Raw genomic sequence first — 20,715 nt, forward strand, 5'->3', positions numbered from 1 at the left:
AAATATACACAAAACAATTAAAAAAACAAATAGATGTGTCTGATAACAATCCATTAGAACAGGAGTGTTATCATGTCAAATGGGAACTGTAGCCCTAAGGACTGCTACTGACTTTTTAAAGAAACAAAAATAGCTGCGCTTTCCATGACGTGTAAAAATATGTCACCTTGGTTTAGATCCTAGCCTCTTTAGTGAACACAACAGAGAAGTCTGTTTATGAAATCTGAATGGTCAACCTCCTTCTGCAGCTGTAATGGCATTTGTAGCCGAGTAGAGCCATGGAGCCTGACATCCGCGTTGCTGCTGTTTAAGTGGATGAGGCAGGTATGGGACTTGGTGGCAGTGAGGTTGGGGCTGCATGGGTCACGGACAGGACAGCAAATTGACTCAGCCAGCATGCCTGCACACCTTCTTGCTGCGCTGCCCTGCTCCACTCTGGTCCAGGAAAGCAGCAACAATATCAGGCTCCAGAGCTCTGGCCCACTACTTGCCCCACGATTTCTCCAAAAACTCCCTGTGCACCCACCCACCCATCCCAAAAAATCTGCTCCTAAGGTTGGAGGAGCCTTGTGAATGGTTTCTATGCTGTGAGGGCTGCAGGTGGATGGGAAGGTTAGCAGTACCGCACAGACACACGCTTTTGCTAAATAGAAGAGTAATTGAGAGTCTTAAGCCTTTGGGTTTTATTTAGAGTAGCACCAAGGTGCTACACTAAATAGATTTCCACTTACGCAATTCTCCCCAAATTGTTATAGGGGTTCCCCCAACCCTCTGGAGTAGAATGTAAAAATGCTATCACCATATTTCTGGGCAATCCCAAATATTGCTCTGGCATTATTTCCACTACCCTTTACCTTTTCTTCTCAAAGAATTATGATAGTGTATTCAAAACAAACAAATATCCTGCACAAGTACCAAAGTACAAGTTACTAAAGTGGAGGTATTTGGAAAGAATACAGCTTAGTTTCTCAACGCTCCTTGCTTTTCATAGTTTGAGCAAAATTCAACACTGCACTGCCAGAGCTGTTCGTGCAGAGATCTTATAATTAGAATTAGCAGAACTAAAGTAACATTTCCTGGCAAGGAACTGACTTTTTTATTTTCTTAGATGCAGACAGATAGTAGGACTGTGATTATTTAGGAAGTCTCAAGTCTCCTTCCAGTGAACACTTCTCTTTTCACTTTGTGGAAACAAGCGTTTCGATCATGAAGTAGTAGATAGGAACCTCTGTTTTACCAAGACCCAGTAATAATTGAGAACCATTGTAGCTGATCGTAGTAAACGCAAACATGAACAACATGTGCCAGTTGCTTAACATGTGAAAAAAATTGTTTAACATGGGGGGGGGGAATGCACAGCCTTTGTAGCTATTATAAAGTTAAAAGGTAGGTCTGTCTGAGAGCGAGAGAATAACTAGTCCAGGATAGCCCAGTTTGCTTCATAGCGGAATGAGGATTTAGACCTTTATTGCTAACACTCTAACCACTAGACCACATTAGAGCACCTGCTCCTTTCATTGTTGTGCAGCTGGAGGTATTTCAGCAAATGCAGCTTTTTGTGGCAGAGTATTGGAGGGCTTTGAAAAGCTGGAGGTGCCCAAATTCCTATGTCTGCAAAACCATTAAAAGTTCAGTGTCTCTAATGCAGAAAGGTCAGTTACCCCTAAATTGGTGCATACCTAAACAATGGCTTCCTATTTCTTCCGACAGAATGCTTTAATATACAAGTGAGATTCTGTCCTGGTGAAAGGCAGGTACTATATTCTCTTAGACATAGCCCTTTCTTCTGCACAGTCTCTGCCAATCCTAGACCTGTGTAGTCAGCCATGCGGGTCTTCAGAAACAGTCACCAATTAACGAATCTCTCAAGCAGAGACCAGAAGATCTGGTAGGATGTTTTTATCCCCGAAGTCAATATAAAATGAGATTAGGTGTTGAATTTCCAGTCAGTTATAACTGGATTCTAGATTAGGTCTGATCTGATGGGTTTGTTGTTCCTTCATTTTATATTAACCCACCCAATATTATGGCCTCCTCTGAGAAGGTTCTAAAAATAAACCACACAGAGAATGAGAGAAAATAATAATAATTTCAGGGATACTATATAATGTTGCCAGCTGATGTGGAAAAACTAGTGCAGCCGGCTTCTGTATCTTTAATAGTAGCCTGATTTTCTACCACCAGGAAGAGGAGCTTTTAACGAGAGGAGCATTAAAACCTCCTAATTTTTGCTGAAGCTGATGCTGTTAAAGATGTAGGAGCAAGCGCTAGTAAAAATGTTGGCAACTCTGCTATCATGCAAACTGTATGTTTAATAATGTTTTAGAGAAACAATCTGTATATTTACATGACATTTCAGTTACTCTTTACTCAAAACACGAATTCTGTCTTGGAAAGAGGCAGGGAAGTAGAGCTGTTGACTTGGTAGTGTTCCCAAGACATATTATGTCCCCCCATCCCACCCCCAGGTCCAATTTTATTATACATGATGGATTTGAATTGGCAATGATCTCTCTGATCAGCCCAGGCAGATTCTTGACCACAGTAGCCTTTTGGTCCACATCGAAATTAACTGCTTCATCTATTATTCTCTCTGCAGCTTGTTGTCAAGGTGCACATGAATGATAACAGTACAAAATCCCTGATGGTGGATGAACGGCAAGAGGCACGTGATGTATTGGACAATCTCTTTGAGAAAACCCACTGCGACTGTAATGTGGACTGGTGCCTTTATGAAATATACCCAGAGCTACAAATAGGTACGTTGCAAAGATTTTGGATCTTCTTACGCTATATTTTTTGAGCTTTACTAGAAAGCGTTTTGGTGATGCCACATCAGGCAACATTTTGCCGTTGCCATCCAGCGCCCATCTCTTCGTTTTGGTGGGTTCTTGTTTGTGTCTGATAGATCTGAGCTCCTAGTTTTGGTGTGTCTTCTCTCTACTAATGGTGTGTGTCACATACTAGGGGCAGTGCCTCCCTTTGCCCCCTCCCTTTACTCCCTGCCAAGGCCATCCCACTTCCCCACTTTCCTTACACTTCACCTGGGCCACCCGTCTGCCTGCTCGCCCATCTGGGTCTGCCCACCTCAATCTCTGGTTGCCTGCTTATCATCCTCCAATGCTGGTGTCATGCCCAAGCAGTTCTAACAGCCCAGTTTGTCATAACGCTGTAGTTCACAGCACCACCTACCCGTAGGTAGCAAACTGCTGCATCACGACAGCCTTACATGTTTATTATATGTAAGGATGTATAAATATATACATGCAGGGGCGTGTTAAAAGAAAAAGTCTGAAACATCAAAGTACCTAGTGAAATCTAGGGAATTCCTTTGCAAATTTTTACAAACTGAAAAAAAAAGAAAATCTGGGAAGTTTTTCTGTTTTGGCAAAGATGCTTTCATATGGTCTAGTCCAGTGTTTCCCAACCACTGTTCCGCGGCACACTAGTGTGCCGCGAGATGTTGCCTGGTGTGCCGCGAGATGTTGCCTGGAGGGAGGCGGGCGAGTCGGGCGGCGAGAGGCGGGGCGGCGGCGGCGAGGAGAGGCCGCCCAGCGCGGGGCTCTCGCCGTCTGCCTGCCTGGCTGCCTGCGAGCTCGGCGGGCAGCGTCTCCGTCCGCAGCGCCCGCCTCGCGGCTCTCATTCCCTGCCCCTGCCAAAGCTCACCCAGCCAAGCCGCGCTCTCCTTCCTGCCTCGCTTTGCTGCCTCCTCCCCCCCACCCCCAAAGCTTGGAGGTTCCCCGGCAAGGGGGAGGGAAAAAAATTGAAACTTACACTTTCGTGCGTCCCTCCCGGCGTGACGCTGCGCGCTGACGTCACGGGGCTGTAATGGTGGTGTGCCTCGAGATTTTTTTCATCAAACAAGTGTGCCTTTGCCCAAAAAAGGTTGGGAAACACTGGTCTAGTCTATCATGGCTCTTGGGGTCTGAATATTATGGATAAGCAATTGCTTTGAACCATTTTTAAAAAGTAAAGGTAAAGGACCCCTGAAAGTTAAGTCCAGTCGCAGACGACTCTGGGGTTGCAGCGCTTTCTCGCTTTACAGGCCGAGGGAGCCAGTGTTTGTCCGCAGACAGTTTTTCCAGGTCATGTGGCCAGCATGACTAAGCCGCTTCTGGCGGAACAGAACACCGAAACCAGAGGAGGGCATGGAAACCCTGTTTACCTTCCCGCCAGAGCAGTACCTATTTATCTACTTGGACTAGGTGTGCTTTTGAACTGCTAGGTTGGCAGGAGCAGGGACCGAGCAACAGGAGCTGACCCCATCACAGGGATTTGAACGGCTGACCTTCTGATTGGCAAGCCCAAGAGGCTCAGTGGTTTAGACCACAGCACCACCCACATCCCTTTGAACCATTTTACTACATTTAAATATAGGAATGTGCACTGATGACGGAGCATGTGTGTAATATATTTGTCTGTCTTAACATTTCTGGTTTGGGTTTCCCTAGAAAGATTTTTTGAAGACCATGAAAATGTGATTGAAGTCTTATCACATTGGACCCGTGACACTGAGAATAAGATTCTGTTTTTGGAAAGAAAGGAAAAATACGCTGTGTTTAAAAACCCACAGGTAAAGTAACATAACTTAGGCAAGCTGGTGTATAGTAAGATTTTAGTTCATACAGTAATGACTAGATATTTTATTTGCTCTGCAGCCCAAGTAACAAAGATTGAAGGTGCGTCCAGTCTTGGTATATCAAAGGGATCTTGAGTTGTGCTTCTTATGTATCAGAGCACAATATTGGTTACTAAACACTAAATAGTCATTCTTGGGAATAGTCACTGAAGGTCAAAACTGAAGTAACACCAAAGTGCATTTTAGCATCCAACAAGGAAAGGGAGATTTCGGTGGATTTCTTGATTTATCCATTTGGTGAGCCCCACTTCACTCATTCAGCTTGCCATGGGCTCTGGGAGTCACTCTGTTCATGGGATAATGAGTTTTATTTTCCCAGGGAAATCGTGTTAAAGGCTTAGCTCCATTTTACTCCAGTGACTCATTAAAATGGATGGTCACAAGCTTGTGTCAGAAGCTACAGCATCGTTAGTACGTACAACTCCACATCCTCAAAATATCTTTATAACGTGAAATTTAACTCACTTTGTAAAGTGACTGCTATGACAAATGGACTGCTCTTTGGGAAGATCGGAGTGTTTCCCAGACCAGGCTTAGCAGCATTGCAGAATAAACTTATCTCACACCAGCTGCTGCTGCTGCTGCTGCTGCTGCTGCTGTAATTATTTCTATCAGTGCATCCCAGTTAATGCATCTTCACTTTAGAACTGGGGTGACCATGGGGTTTTGTATGAGGATGCAAACTCAAATTCCTGGTAAGCATAAGAAAACCAAACCATCCAACCCCCATTTTGGGGGGATGCGTAGTGACCTTGGAAGCCCGTGCTGCTTATGATAACATAGTCTTAATTGTGTGTGTTTGATAAAGTTTCATTTGGTGTACAGCCTGCATGCAGAGCAATGGACCAAGGAATCCGCCCCTCTTTCAGTTAATTAGCTGGACGTTGTGTGGTTAATAAGGAAGAGCCAGGTGCAGTCACTCAACAATGAAAATACAGATAATTACTACACAGCTGCCTCAATCACTATGCCCCAACCTTCCTGTGTACTGGTGGGTGAAGGATGACCTGGAATAAGTAAATGGGCTAGCTTATTTATGTTTGCCATGACACGTAATGGAAAATAACAGCAGAAGGACATCAAATTCCGCTTTAAAAAAAATAAAATTCATTGCCTGCTTTTCATTCTAATATAATCCCAAACCTGGGTACAACGCCAATAAAAATGGGGGGGGGGGAAATCATATAAACTTGTATTCAATTAACTTTTACTCAGAGTAAGCCCACTGAATGTCTGTGACCAACTTAGGCCCATTAATTTCAGTGGGTCTATCTACTCTGAGCAAAGGCTCGTTGACTACAACCGATAATTAACCAATAATCAGTAACACTATAAAGCATCGGTTTACAAATGTATTGTTTTATTTATTTATAAATTTTGTTGCTGCTTTTTACAATAACATTTTGAAGTGGGGTGTTGTTGTTGTTTAGCCATTTAGTCGTGTCCGACTCTCCGTGACCCCATGGACCAGAGCACACCAAGCACTCCTGTCTTCCACTGCCTCCCGTAGTTTAGTCAAATGAAGTGGGGTACAATACTGATAAAATGCAACAAAATATTCCCATCAGTAAAACACGCAAGAGCACATGCACAGTTAAATAGCTTTTTACAAAGTGCCGTGGCAAAGATTCAACCAAAATCCTGGGTGAATAAGTAGATTTTCTGTTGGTGCCAAAACGTTACATCTTGGCATAAACTCTGAGGCCACTAGCAATTCTCTAGTTAAAGTAATAATACCATGCACAATGTTTTGACAATCACATTTTCATATAACGAAAAACAGTTGTCCATGGGAATCACAGAAACAGAGACCCTTTTGCTCCCAAGCAACAACTACCAATAGTTAAATGGGAAAGCTGGTAGAAAAGAGAAACTAAATGTTAGTTTTTAAGCTATATTTCTAATACTTAGGTTTGTGTTACAATCCCAGGAGATTCAACAAAATTGTTAAGCACCCTGCCTTTTCACACCGATTTATTTATTTAATATATTTATACCCTCTCCATTAGTATATCTCATAACAAGGTGGCTTACAAGAATCTATAGCCTCTCCTTTGCATGCGTGCGTGTATATGCAATATAATGCTCACCAGCATTTTTATGTTGTATAATTTGCAGCAGAACTAAGCAGCATATAGTGTCTGCCTTGTCAGAGACTATTTCTCCTCGTAGTATTTTCAGAAAGGAACCACAGACTTCTTTCAGACACGTGTGGTCATCTTCAGTGGTGCTGTAGTCTATAGGAGATCATATGACAATTTATCCACCTGTATAACATGCAGCCTCGTCCTTTGGCCCAGCCTGCTTATTGAAGGATGGTGAATGGCGAGCATTTCCCCTTTTTAGCAATGGAAGAGTATCAAATAAGCAACAATGCATAGCAATGCTGAAAAATGAGACACAGGAAAAAAACCACATCTGTATTAATATGGGTTTGACAAGCAAGGTCATATGCTGTTGTCAAAAACTCCTGTCAATTATCTTTCTTGTTTACCAGTACCAAAATGTAGTCTATAGCACTGAGTTAAAGATACAGGGTGGTCTGTTTCCCCTTTAAATAAATACCAGATGCTCAAATATAAATTGCTTGTAGCCAGAGGAAGTTCTTAAAAAAAAGAAAAAAAAGGTTGTGAGCAGCTGTTTTGAGTTTGTTCCATGGTGACAATAGCAAGATGAGAATTGGGTTTGTTCGTGCATATGCAAACATAAACAAATGCAAACAGCTTTGGTTGTCTTTGAAGGGGACATTAGGTGCAATGCATGTGTTTTCTGTGCAAGCCTCGCTGAAACTTTGGTTTCCTGTGCAAGTCTCAGTGTCCAAGAAGAGCATGATTGTTCTGTGTATATGGTACTTTCCTGGAAGTTAAGTCCCATTAAAATTTCAAGGAATTTCCCAAGTAAATGTGATTAGGGTTGGGCTTTAGCAGCATAGTTGTATGGGATTTACTCCTGGGAAAGTCAGCATAGGATTGAAATGTAAATGCCTTTTGTATGTATCATAAATATACTGTTTATGTACAGAAATACCTTCCCCTCTCTTTCCATTGGGGAGACTCATATTCAAAATGGTCATGTGAAGTCACATAAATTTGTTTCCATGTTTAACTCAGACTTCTCACCTCTTGCGCTTCTTTGCCAAATTCCTCACCAGCCTTCACTGATCATTGTATAATGAAAGTAGTGATCATAGGATACAAGTGGTCCACTCTAATGAATGAGGAGACACACACCGAAAATTATTTTGCATAGAAAATGTGCGATAGAATGCAGGTGTTGTTGTTGTTTTTTTAAAAAAAAACTTAGCAATAAAATATCTGTTTTTTGCACCTTCCTGAGAGCTCTGATTGGCTATCTGACTTGTCCAAGGCCCTCACTTTTTCATCATAGTTGTCACCAGCTGCTCCTCCAGCTCCTCCCTGCTACCACCTGCTTGCTTGCTAGGCAAATGGACAGGCACACAGCGGTACCTACTGCTCCTGAGAGCTCTGATTGGCTGTCTGATTGGAAACTTTATATGGACTATGGCAGCTACTGGGACTTTGACGTGAAAAGCAATTGGGTAGACACAGGTATAGCACCTGCTATTTACACCTGTTGTTTTAGGTCTAGTGACCTTCCCAGTTTATGGACATTGCCTTATCATCCTCACCCTTCTTTGCATTTTTAATTAGAATTTCTACTTGACCAATAAAGGGAAAAATGAAAGCAAGGAAATGAATGAAAAAAGCAAAGAGGCTTTACTGGAGGTAAGCAAAATTTTGGGATAAGCTACACTGCATTTGGCTATGAAATGGATGGCTGTCTTCCTAAGACCCCAAACGCAATAGACGTGTTTCAAGTTCTTCATTTTTGCAAAAACAGGAAGCTCTAGCACAATAGGATTAAATGCACAATTCTCACAGTGGAGGGGTGTGAGATGTGAGGTCCCCAAAGAATCAATATTGACTTTGTAACTCTAAATCACAAATGATTTAGAGTTAAAGGGAAGCAGTGAGGTAAGCCAAGTTTGCTGATGGACACCAGATTGTTTAAGGTGGTAAGAACAACAACAACAACAACAACAACAACAACAACAACAACAACAACAACAACAACAACAACACGGATTAGGAAATCCTTTCTAAAACTTGGGCCCCCAAATGTTGTTGGACTACAACTCCCATCATCCCTGACCACTGGTCCTGGTAGTTAGGGATGATGGGAGTTTGAGAAAGGCTGCCTTAGGAGATATCATTTTTGTATAGTTAACCTGCTAACCTGTGGCCAGTGTGCTGCTCTTGCTAACACGACTGCTTGTGGGCAGGGAGTAGCTTAGTGCAGAACACTTGCTTTGCCTACAGAGACATCTGAAGTTCAGTCCCTGGAAAGGCTCTGAAAGATCCCCATCTGTTGTGCTGTTCCCCTATGTGTAGTGCTTTTTTGAGTGCGCAAATCATTGGTGTACATAATCTCAATAGCCTTTACGACCTACAAAGGGCCATAGTTCGGTGATAGGGCACATATTTTGCATGTATAACTAGGTTCAGCCCCTGGCCTCTTAAGTAAGGCTACGAAGGACTCCAGTCTGGAAGCCCCGGAAAGTGGCTACCAGCCTGTGCAGGCATAACTGAGCTAGCTGGCTCTGACGTTTCCTGCGTTCCGCTTCTGTTTTGTCTAACCCCATTTTCACTCCACAGGAAAGCTTCTGTGGCACATCTGTCATTGTACCAGAAGTTGAAGGGGCCCTTTATTTAAAAGAAGACGGGAAGAAGTCCTGGAAGAGACGTTATTTTCTCCTGCGAGCTTCTGGAATTTATTACGTACCCAAAGGAAAGACCAAGGTCAGGCAAGTCAAAGAAATCCTTTCAGGCAATAAAGCAATTCATGAAGGTGAAAGTAAAGAAATCCCGAGGTGACATTCTAAGGGCAGCATCTGGTGCACCTGAGAGGGGTCCTTCTTTGGGCTGCAGCACTTGTGCAAATATTAGAATAGAGTTGCTGGGCTCCTTTGGGGCTACCCCCATCCCCACTCCCCCCAGGTTTGTTTTTCCACTTAGATTAAAAAAACATTTCGTTTCTTTAAAACCCAGACATGAAAGGAAACCAAAAAGGCCAAATCTGTAGTTGCCCATTCAAAGTAAAAAGGTGCCATTACTTTTCGTCTAGTTCCCTATGGAAACGTATCTCAACAGTTTGCAAACATTCAGGGTTTTCTTTTGGCACAAGGCAAGCAGAAGAGTCTTGCCATTGTTCAAGGCAGGCTAAAGAGAAAGTTAGAGAAAGTATCAAATTTGGCTTTGATAGCCTCTTTCTTTCTTTCTTTCTTTCTTTCTTTCTTTCTTTCTTTCTTTCTTTCTTTCTTTCTTTCCCTTCCTTCCGTCCTTTAGCATATCTGCCATGCATTTTTTTTCTACCAAATATTGTTCTTTGTCTGGATAATAAAGGGTTCAGTCCAATCGTGACCAACCCTGGGTTGCGGCGCTCATCTCGCTTTATTGGCCGAGGGAGCCGGCGTACAGCTTCCGGGTCATGTGGCCAGCATGACTAAGCCACTTCTGGCAAACCAGATCAGCGCACATAAACGCCGTTTACCTTCCTGCCAGAGCGGTACCTATTTATCTACTTGCACTCTGACATGCTTTCGAACTGCTAGGTTGGCAGGAACAGGGACCGAGCAACGGGAGCTCATCCCGTCACGGGGATTCGAACTGCCGACCTTCTGATCGGCAAGTCCTAGGCTCTGTGGTTTAACCCACAGCGCCACCCGTGTCCCTAGGATGTAGCTTTTGAGGGGAGACAAGGAATCCCTTTTCTCTCTCCTTTGGTTTTGGTGTCCCGTCCCCCCCCCCCCCGAGGCAAAGGGATTCTCTGAATCTATGGTTTTGATATATTACTAACAAGCTTGAGCTTCCTATGGTTGCCACCCATGTGCCCCCTCCCACAAATGCATAAGGGATAGTAAAGGGGACTATAGCTGGAGGGAGGGTGGAAATCAGCTTAAATTGGTGAGGGGGTGGGGAGAGGTCCTCACTTGAGCAGAAGGCCTGTGGTGGATCCACTGCTGCGTGGATCCAAGTCTGAGGGTGCAATCCAGTATTGTACTATGGCATTTCTGTTCTTTTCATGCACATTTTGTTGAGGTGAATGGGCACAGCCTGGCAGTATCACGTCAGAAAATTTACCTTGAATTGCCATCCAGAAATACATAAGGAAAGTGAACAGCAATCCACTGCTGGAGGGACAGATCTCTGTTCTGCCAGTAACATGTGTGCATATATTCTTCACTTAAAACATCACAGAGCATGTTACAGTCTGGGACCTGTAAAGATGCGAATTCACTATTTGCACCTTTTACAGGGCTCCGCTTAATTCAGTTATGGAAGAGGTCATGAACAGTGCATGGCACTGAAATCCCACCCCCACTGACAACTTGCCCTGCCCTTCCTAGCTTTGTGTCCTTAAGGTCTACAAGCATGCTTTTCTCTTGAGTCCTAATGACGGGTTACCTGCAGCTAGGATAACTGAACTCCTAACACACCTTTCCTCCATCCTCAGTCCAGGAAAAGCTGGTTTGGGAGGAAGCCGTTTGCAGTGGATGATGGGGGGGTTAACAGTATTAAAACACAAACAGAAGGCACAGGTGTGGTTGTGATAGTTGCCAGCATAGCATCAGGTGTGCAGGGTGCGTTTAACCCTTGCTTCCTTGCTGCGGAGCTGAGAAAAGAACTTCAGAGGAGGGACTCTTGCTGCAGTCGCCATGGCTATTGAGACCCGCCCCCCAGCATTTGCAGTCTTTATAAATGTGCATGTTAAATGCAAATACCTATTTAACGCCGCATCTAGTTTGTCATCAGTTGGCTTAAAGCATAGCCAGGAAGTCAGGAAGAATTCTGAGACTGTGTTCCATTTCCATTAAAGAAGCATCACATGAATGCCTGTGTTATGTCGTTTACTCACAGTTCCTTAGCTCGGAAATTGGGTGCGCTACTGCACTAGTAAGAAAAACTTCGTTGCCATGGCAACCCGCTGAGAACAAGCAAGGGCTATTTCACAGCACTAGACAAAGGCTACTAGAGGCGAGAGGGAGATTTGCCCTTTTGATGCAGCCTGGAGCAGAATCACAGATCAACTTTGCACTTGTATACAAATAAACCTTGAACGTGACTGGAGAAAAATTCATTATTTTATAAAGATGCTTGAACCCATGCTGGCATTTTCCAGTGAACATGAATTATATATGTGGTTTTCTTGCACATGTGGGCATTGTATTTTACCCCTAAAAGTGATGATCCACCCAGTGTTTTAGCATTGTGGAGGCCACAGGGGCGGTTACCCTTGGTGCAAAATTATTAGGGGCGCAAAATTTCAACAACCGGTGTTGCCTCAATGCAGACTGCGCCCTTAAGTATTTGAGCAGAAGAATGTGCTTTGAATGTGTTTTAAAGGTGTTGTGTTTACACAGCCATTATAGAAACATCTAAGGATACATTGGTTCCAGGGGATCACAGTAACTTGCGTACACTTCTAAAAAGGAAACTAAAGTCAGATTGTGTTAGAATACGTGGATAAGAAATCTATTTAGGAAAGTTCATGGTACCGAATTAGGAAATAAAAAGGCTACACAAAAAAATCAGTACACAAACCAGCTTCTGATGTAAATCTTAGTGCAGCTACTCATTTTTAACTTGAAAGCTCAGGAAAAGCCTCAAGTCTGATATTCTCTCTGTTGTTGTTATGCTTAAAAGTCTTTGCATTAAGAAACAGGATCAGACTAACCTGACGACCGTGTTTAGTGTGATAATGTAATTTCATATAATTTTTACCTTTTACCTTTACTTATAATAATTTATGGTGTGTTTGGCTTTAATTTTGTAGACATCTCGGGATTTGGCTTGCTTCATACAGTTTGAGAATGTAAATGTTTATTACGGTGTTCAGTACAAAGCAAAGTATAAGGCACCTACAGACCACTGTTTTGTCTTAAAGGTAGGTACTAAAGATCATGCATTCTGGAGTGGCTGTTGTAAGCATGTGTCACATTTGTAGTGCAATCCTGTTGTTCTGTAAAACTCTTCTAGTTAGAGCCTAGAAATGGAAGTGAGATTTCTAGAGTTTCTGGATATAAACAATCTTTAGAGGGCAAAGTTAAGAGAGGGAAATAGCAGGGTTTCAACCTCATATAACTCTAGCCTGTTTGAATCTAATCAATGAAGGCCTTAAACCATAGAGTAAGCTGTCCTGTCAGGACTAAGCCTAAGCCTATGCCACTTCCTACCTTGAGAGGAAAAGGTCACCAAGCCTTTATAATATTCCTCTTTTCCATGTGACTCAATATGTAAGGAGCTCTGCATGGCTTTAACCAGCCTCTTTTGTTTACGACCAGATCGGAGTCTGAAACTAGTGTTGTTGTTTTTAACCAATAGTTTAGAAACTTTTACCTTTTGTAATTAAATCATATTATGGCTGCCTGTGCATCTTTTCTGACTGCTGCATGGGAAAGCACATGAATCTGACCTTTGAAGATTTTTGTAGGTAAACCATTTTATGACTTACCAAAGGTGTGGTCTATCTCTGTGCTGTGGGGTGTGGGTTAGCTTGGGAAAAGCTTTTAAAAGGGGACATTTGGGGACTCGAACAGAAGAGCACATTTTTAAGTTTTTACAACTTATATTTCCATGCTTTTCTTTTCTTTGCTTCATGTTTTGTGATTTTAAATCTCTGCTGGGGTTTAGTAATCCAACAGTACTTGCCCCAGACTTGGGTCTTGGCTTCCAGGATTGCAGCACAAATTAGGAATGACGGTGTGAAATGGAGTTTTAGATGAATGTCGATTGGAAAAATGGCATGGTGGGAATGCTAAGTCCCTCCCCAAGCTCCATGATCCTGATTTAAATTATTGAAGTATAAAAGTTTTCCTTATGATACACTTCACATTACACACCAAGTTTCTTCAGTTTCCCAGGCTCCCAGCTGCTATTAACACTTTTTTAAAATGCAGAGGATCTTTTGAACTGAATATCCTGCATCATATCTAGTCTGGCTGTAAAGCCTGGCAGACTCCAGAACTGTTGAAATATTTGAATGATAAATCCCAATTTGCACTGATTTTAAATTAACAGTTATGCATAGTAGACACAGAGCTTTGAGGATTGGCTATGTACAGGCCTTGGCCTGGTTGCAATGAACTAAGTCCTATTTATTTTAATGGAACTTCCAAGTACGTTTGTAGTCTGTCTTTTTTGCCAACAAACAACTAGGTGTTTGCATCCCCATGTTTCACAGAAAAGCCTGCTAAAACTTAGGGTATGGTAGCGCCTTGTCAGGAGCATTTGCTTTTGAGTTCAAGTTATGAGCACTATGGCATTATTTTTGAAAATTCAAAGAGTCACTAGCATAAAATCTTAACCCCAAGGTTTTTTTTAATAAAAATATATATTCACAGTTGACAGTAGCAAGGTAATCTAAATGTAAATTGGCTCGTTTAGTCAGTCTGTTGTGTCTGATACCAGGAGAATTTAATTATGCTTTATTGGCGCAGGTTTTGCATGAGTAACCTGAGAGTAATGGTGCATAATGTGGAATTAATCTAGGGTGAAAGAATTGGTGCCCTGGGAACAAGCTGGCACAATAGCATCATCATACCCTATTTCCACGCCTTAGTACCTGCCATTGCAGCCTATCCAGCTGGGCTTTGGTAATAACCTTTAGAGACATCTTTCAGATGGTGCTTTTGAGAATTGTGTTGCCATGTTCTTTAATGTTGGCCTTCTAGGGCTAGTCCATGTATCTGGTACATATATTTCGTAGTGTAATAAACTCAAAAACTGCATAAAGCTGAAATCCGGAGTTTGTCTTGTTGCATCCCAGCCTGCTTCCCCTTGCAAACTGGTTGATGTGATGCAAAGAAACAAACTGAGGTATTTGACTGGTGATAATATAATCACACATTCAAACAATGAGAGCTGTTCCAACATTCAATGAGAACTGTTCCAAGTTAATGGGAGGCCATGCCCACCATGTGCTTATGACCAGGACAGTAGTTTGTATTTATCGTTTCACAAAAAGCATACACAACTTGATTGTGAAAAACACCACCACCACCTCAAAGCAATTTACAAAAGATAAAACAGCAAAATCAATGCCCCCCCCCCACAACCAGACTTTAAACATGCAAAAGCTAAAATAACGAAACAGATTACAATTACCCCAACATTCTAAGCATCTGGGCAAGTTTGTCTAAATAAGAATGTTTCTATCAGGCACCAAAGAGTTTGTAGCCTTCTGCTTTGAAATGTAAAAGTTTAAAGGCTATAATGGAAATAGTTACTTCTCCTAAAGCGCTCCCTTCCATACATCCAGTTCGTACATATGGCTAAGAGTGAATACACTTGAGACACATATGCAGTTTCTCAAAGAGGAGATCCCAGCCACATCTTGGTGGTACTGCTGCAGAGCTTCTGAGAGAGATGCCGTGATTTAGCTGAGCATGTCACCTAAACTTGGGTCTCATGGTTTGTCTTGCTTCAAACAAACCATGATATATAACCAAGGTTTTGTTTTGGGACAGGCTTCCTCAACCTCGGCCCTCCAGATGTTTTTGGCCTACAACTCCCATGATCCCTAGCTAGCAGGACCAGTGGAATTGTAGTCTCAAAACATCTGGAAGGCCGAGGTTGAGGAAGCCTGTTCTTAGGTTTACTGCTCGTGGTTTGTCTGAAGGAGACAAACCGCAAGCCCAGGTTTGGAGGACATGCTAAGCCCAAACTATGGCTTAGGTCAAAGCAACTGGAGAATGTAAGGGGGCAGGAATTCTCACACACTCAAGCTTTCACGCTAAGCCATGTAGCCACTGAGTTGCAGACCTTAAGACAGGGGAGCCCTGCCTCAGGTCGTAATTGGCAACTAATAACTAATAAGAATGCTTCAGAGAGAAGACAAGAGAAAGGAACTGGAGGGTATAACTAAATAATACACGTCAGCAAGGGTGTCAAAAACCCTGCCAGCCTTTTTATTTCTTTAAAAAGAAAAGCTGCTTCATGAGGGGAGTTTCAAGTGAAGATATTTGAATTTAAAAATACTTCAGAAAATCTGCATTGCTTCCTTATGGAGCCTCTTAAAAATAATGAAGTATATTATCTGGAATATTAAGGAAGACCGGCAAAGGTTAGGGTCACGGTAATGTTTGTTTTGTTTAAAAGAGATCTTTAAAAATTGAAAAGTATCTGATGCCATCTGCTGGATTTAACTGATACTTACAACGCATCAAAATTCCAAGTTCTCTGACCCAACAGAAGACTGAAGAATCATTTCTAGAATGGAAGTACTCATCAGCATTGAGCTGAACATTCTACTTAGCATGCGAACATTTTAGTTGCCCTACATTTTTCATGGTGCAGAAGATTTGAAAAAACAATTGTTGCAACAGTGTCCTGATAAAATTACAGACTTTTGTCATGCTATGTAATAAAGTTTCACTTGATTATTCTAAAAGATCACACCACATTTTCACCTGAGTATTGGGTGGATTCCTGCCACAGTCTGAACAATTTATGCATTGTGGAATTTGCTGCCAAGGAGTGTGGTGGAGTCTCCTTCTTTGGAGGTCTTTAAGCAGAGGCTTGACAACCATATGTCAGGAGTGCTCTGATGGTGTTTCCTGCTTGGCAGGGGGTTGGACTCAATGGCCCTTGTGGTCTCTTCCAACTCTATGATTCTATGATTCAGTAAACATTTGCCATATGCTATTAAAGGAGTAGGTGTCATGGGCCAAATTGGGTCAAGGTTTTGTGTGTTTACCTTTGCTGCCATGTACTAGTGATTAGGTGGAACAAGTTTGTCATGAAACTCACCCCAGGATATTTTTTGTTAAGGGTGGCACATAAATTAGCTAAACAGTAAATGAATGAAATACGGAACTCAGAACACATTGGACTTCATGATCAGATGTCTTTTTATAGTCTACATTTTATGCAGCTTTTCCATTAAGCACTAAGCAGATTTTCCATTAAGCACTAACAAGGTTATACCGTATTTTTTGCCCCATAGGATGCACCAAGTTTTTTTGGGGGGAAATAAAGGGGGGGAATTATTTCCCCCCCAGGCGCTTGCGGGGCCGGCAGCGGGGAGAAGCGCTCTTCTCCCCGCCGCCCGCCTTCAGACCAGGTCCGGGGACAGCGGGAAGACGCGCTGCGCCTCCCCGCTGTCCCCGGAGTTTGCGGGGCGGCAGCGGGGAGAAGCGCTCTTCTCCCCGCTGCCCGCCTTCAGACCAGGTCTAGGGACAGTGGGAAGACGCGCTGCGCCTCCCTGCTGTCCCCGGAGCTTGTGGGGCCGGCAGCGGGGCGAAGTGCTCTTTTCCCCGCCGCCCGCCTTCAGACCAGGTCCGGGGACAGCGGGAAGACGCGCTGCGCCTCCCCGCTGTCCCCGGAGCTAACGGGGCTGGCGGCGGGGAGAAGCACGCGTCTCCCCGCCGTCAGCCTCCAAACCACATCGGGAGACAGCGGGATGGCGGCGTTCCGCCTCCCCACTGTCCCCCGACCTTGTGGGGCTGGCGCTGGGGCTCTCCTGAAGCCTGGAGAGCGAGAGGGGTCGGTGCGCACCAACCCCTCTCGCTCTCCAGGCTTCAGCGAAAGCCTGCATTCACCCCATAGGACGCACACACATTTCCCCTTCATTTTTGGAGGGGAAAAAGTGCGTCCTATAGGGCAAAAAATACTGTACTTTGAAGTTAATGCATGACAACCTCAAAAATTAACACACATAGCAAGGAGGCGGTGAGGGGCAGGGATGGATTTGTTGTTGTTTTTTAACGTATGCAGAAAAAATACTGGGACCAGGGAAAATATGTATGCAAGCTGACACCAGATCCTAAACAGAGACGCAGAAATCCTAAATTAGGGGATGTGGAGCAGAGACTACTTCATATGCTTCTCAAAAAATTACTTGCTTCTTGGAAACTGCAGATATGTTAATCTTCTAGCTTATACAACTGCCAGATGACAACCCTCAATGGAGACCTCAATTTACACACTGAATGCTAAGCTTAGAACTGTGACATGCCTCACATTTACTTGGCTGGAAGTCATGTTGAAAGTAGGCCGTTTCAAGCTAAGCTTCCACCCAACAAATATCTCCTTACAAATGAGTTTATAATAAGCAGCATTTTGTTATTAAGCATTTTGTGACTTGTTCACAGATGTATGTCTAATTTGTTTCCCGCTAATGTAAGACCACCCTTTCTTTCCACTTATTTTAATTTCAATCTATTTTAATGATAAAATTTATTATTATTATTAGCATCCCCAGATACAGAAGGAGTCTCAGTATATCAGATATTTGTGCTGTGATGACCGGCAGTCTCTACATCAGTGGGTAACTGGCATAAGAATTGCAAAGGTATGTAGTGCAAGATGTGCAGTCGTTTTTTTAAAACACACACACGCAAAAAAAAATAGTTGTATAATTTGTTGCTTTTCACAACGGACAAAAATAACTCTTGTTCCTTTCTAAGTAAAAGACAGGCACACAATGGATAGATATTTGTGTAAATGTGAGATAATACAGATGCAAATGTAATTAGGTTGTGGGAGCCAGAGAAGTCTCATCAGTCATCTGAAAAATTATGAATAAGCTGTTCTAACTGCAGTAAGGAAAACAAGACAAAGATTGTAATGTGCTCACACATAGTTTATACCTGTGGATCAGGATACCTATCTGGTGAAGGTTGCTCTTCCCATTTGCAGCATGCATCAGCTCATGCATGGACTGCACTGCCAATGGGTGAATTCAGGTAATAGTTTGCTAACGCACCATGATGTGCAACCACCCAGCAAGCCAGTCTTCTGTATGATCATGCCAGATGTTACCACCCCTGTTTCACCACATTTCTGGTAAGGTGCAGAAGTGTAATAGCAAGACATTTCATGTGGTGGGGTAAGTCCTGGTTGGCCTAATGCACCAGCCTCCTCCGATCAGTGTTGCAAACCACCCTGAATGAAGCATCAGAAGCGTGTGGTTAGAATTCTTACATAAGCAGATAAAATAGGATGGGCTAGGTCCACAAGTGAGTTCATCCAGCGTGTGAATTTAAGCCATTGTAAACCTAGGGATTCAAGGTTTAAATTGCCTCTTGCCAAATACAGTACTTAATGGAATGGGTGATCTCTGAACCCAACAAATGGAAATGACTTTACGAATGTATTGGATTCTAGACATCCATCTGCTCTGATGTGTTTAAACAAATCCTTGCGCCTGTAGTTTTATAGTACTGACATTTATACTAGATGCTATAGGCAGACCTAGTACCAGTCACTGGAGAGTATCTCTGTGGAGGGTTGGTTGTATTAGTCAAAACATCAGGAAGCAGGAAAGTGTGCTTTTATTCCTTTGAAGGGGCATGGGTGGTAATTTTCAGTATATATATGCTTATTTTCTCAGTATGGAAAGACGTTGTATGATAACTACACTCGCGCAGTGCAGAAGGCTGGCTTAGCTTCTCGACTGACCAAGTTAGGGAATGTTCAATCTTCCACTGCTGCAATATCATCTTCAAAAGGTATATGATATATGGTAAATGTTAAATTGTGTGTGCGCGTATATAAGTTATGGAAGAGCATCCTGCATGTTGGGTTTTCTGCAGATTGGCATTTGGTCTGATTCAGAGGTAAGCAGCGAGTTTTCCTGGGGGAAAGGGTAGAACAAGAGAAAAACTTCTTGGGCTCATGCCTTGAAATCACTGGAGAAGCGAAAAAGTAGATGAGCCTTTAGTGTAGACCATTCTGAGCTAGATGGAGCAGTAGGTCTGACTCGGTATAAGGCAGCTTCCCATGTTCTTAACATTTGGACACAGGTGTACTATAGTTCCCAAACTGTACCAAAGTTCTTCTGGATTGTACTTTAGTTATACCTTAACTCGGCCTCTTCAACTTTGGGTCTTCAGAAGTTGTTGCACTAAAACTCCCAGGATCCCTGACAATTGGCTAAGCTGGCTGGGGATGATAAGTGTTAAAGAGTTCAACAACAGCTGGGCTCCCAAGGTTGAAGAATTCTCATTGAAACATATTCTTGTTTTGCCAGTTCAACGTTTTCTAAAAAGGGAAACTAGAAGTTCAAGAACTATTTGGGGGGCGGGAAAGAGAGAGAGAAGCTGCTGCATATCCTAAACTGGAGAGTAAGATATGACACTCCTGGCCAACTGAAAAAGTTCACATAATCCTCTGCAGAACAGTACAGTTCAAGCCACAGAGATTTCTTCTTGGCTTTGTTCCCTTAATTAGTTTGTCAGGAGTAGGGCACGTCTGCAGCTCCTTAGAGAAGCATCAACAACATACAGAACTATTCAGAACATACAGAACAGGGTGCTATGGTATCCTATGGAGCTTAGTGTATTATTTCAATCGTGATTCAAAATAAGAATGATTTTTGCCTTTAATCACTCGAATTTGGTTTTGCAAGCCTGTTGTTTCTTTCTTTTTAACTGTGTATCCTAGGTAGTACTCATGCTAATGGACAGGTCCCCCAAAGCACGACCCTCGCTGCTGCAAATTCTTCAGAACCTGAGAAACCTGCTGAGATGCCAAAGGTACAAATTAAATTGAACGTATCATCATAAATTCAGCATTAACATAAATATATCTGTAGGCAGGAAGCCTAGAGGTCCATGCAAGGTCCATGCATTCTTGCAGCTTGACTAGAAGTCTACACACATTGGCTGCAGCCACCCACAGCCCTTGTAATGCACGAAAGGTACTGTACTTCTTTTGTCAATCTTGAATAAATAAATAAATAAATAAATAAAATGGCTTGTAGGAAATAAAAAGCAATAGGAATACTATTAAAAATCAATATGAATATTTAGTGCTATGGAAATGTAATTTCCCATCTTCAACCACATCTACTTTAGACCACCTAAATGAAGCTCATGGAGGACTGGCGGTCCAGAGAGCCCACTTTAGGAACCCTTGCTCTCCATTTGGCTTGTAGCACTTGTGCCAAAGTATCTGTAAATGAATTAGGAACTGGAGATGTGCAGAATATAAACTTTGGGGCACCTTTGGTGGCGCTGTGGTCTAAACCACAGAGCCAAGGGCTTGCTGATCAGA

General features: G+C 42.8%; 1 protein-coding gene across 1 annotated transcript in view; it reads left to right on the forward strand.

Annotated features, from left to right (window-relative positions):
* The window catches only part of APBB1IP (amyloid beta precursor protein binding family B member 1 interacting protein), a gene marked incomplete at its 5' end in the record, with an annotated part of 31,526 nt that overhangs the window by 6,721 nt on the left and 4,090 nt on the right, over positions 1-20,715 (forward strand). Inside the window, 8 exons of the mRNA XM_081163204.1 lie at positions 2,600-2,759; positions 4,452-4,573; positions 8,311-8,385; positions 9,316-9,459; positions 12,494-12,604; positions 17,912-18,010; positions 19,052-19,169; positions 20,104-20,195. Coding sequence (XP_081019330.1) covers positions 2,600-2,759; positions 4,452-4,573; positions 8,311-8,385; positions 9,316-9,459; positions 12,494-12,604; positions 17,912-18,010; positions 19,052-19,169; positions 20,104-20,195 — 921 coding nt within the window. The remainder of the gene's footprint in view (positions 1-2,599; positions 2,760-4,451; positions 4,574-8,310; positions 8,386-9,315; positions 9,460-12,493; positions 12,605-17,911; positions 18,011-19,051; positions 19,170-20,103; positions 20,196-20,715) is intronic.

This window comes from Podarcis bocagei (genome assembly GCF_964188305.1).
Source record: "Podarcis bocagei genome assembly, chromosome: 12".
NCBI lineage: Eukaryota > Metazoa > Chordata > Lepidosauria > Squamata > Lacertidae > Podarcis > Podarcis bocagei.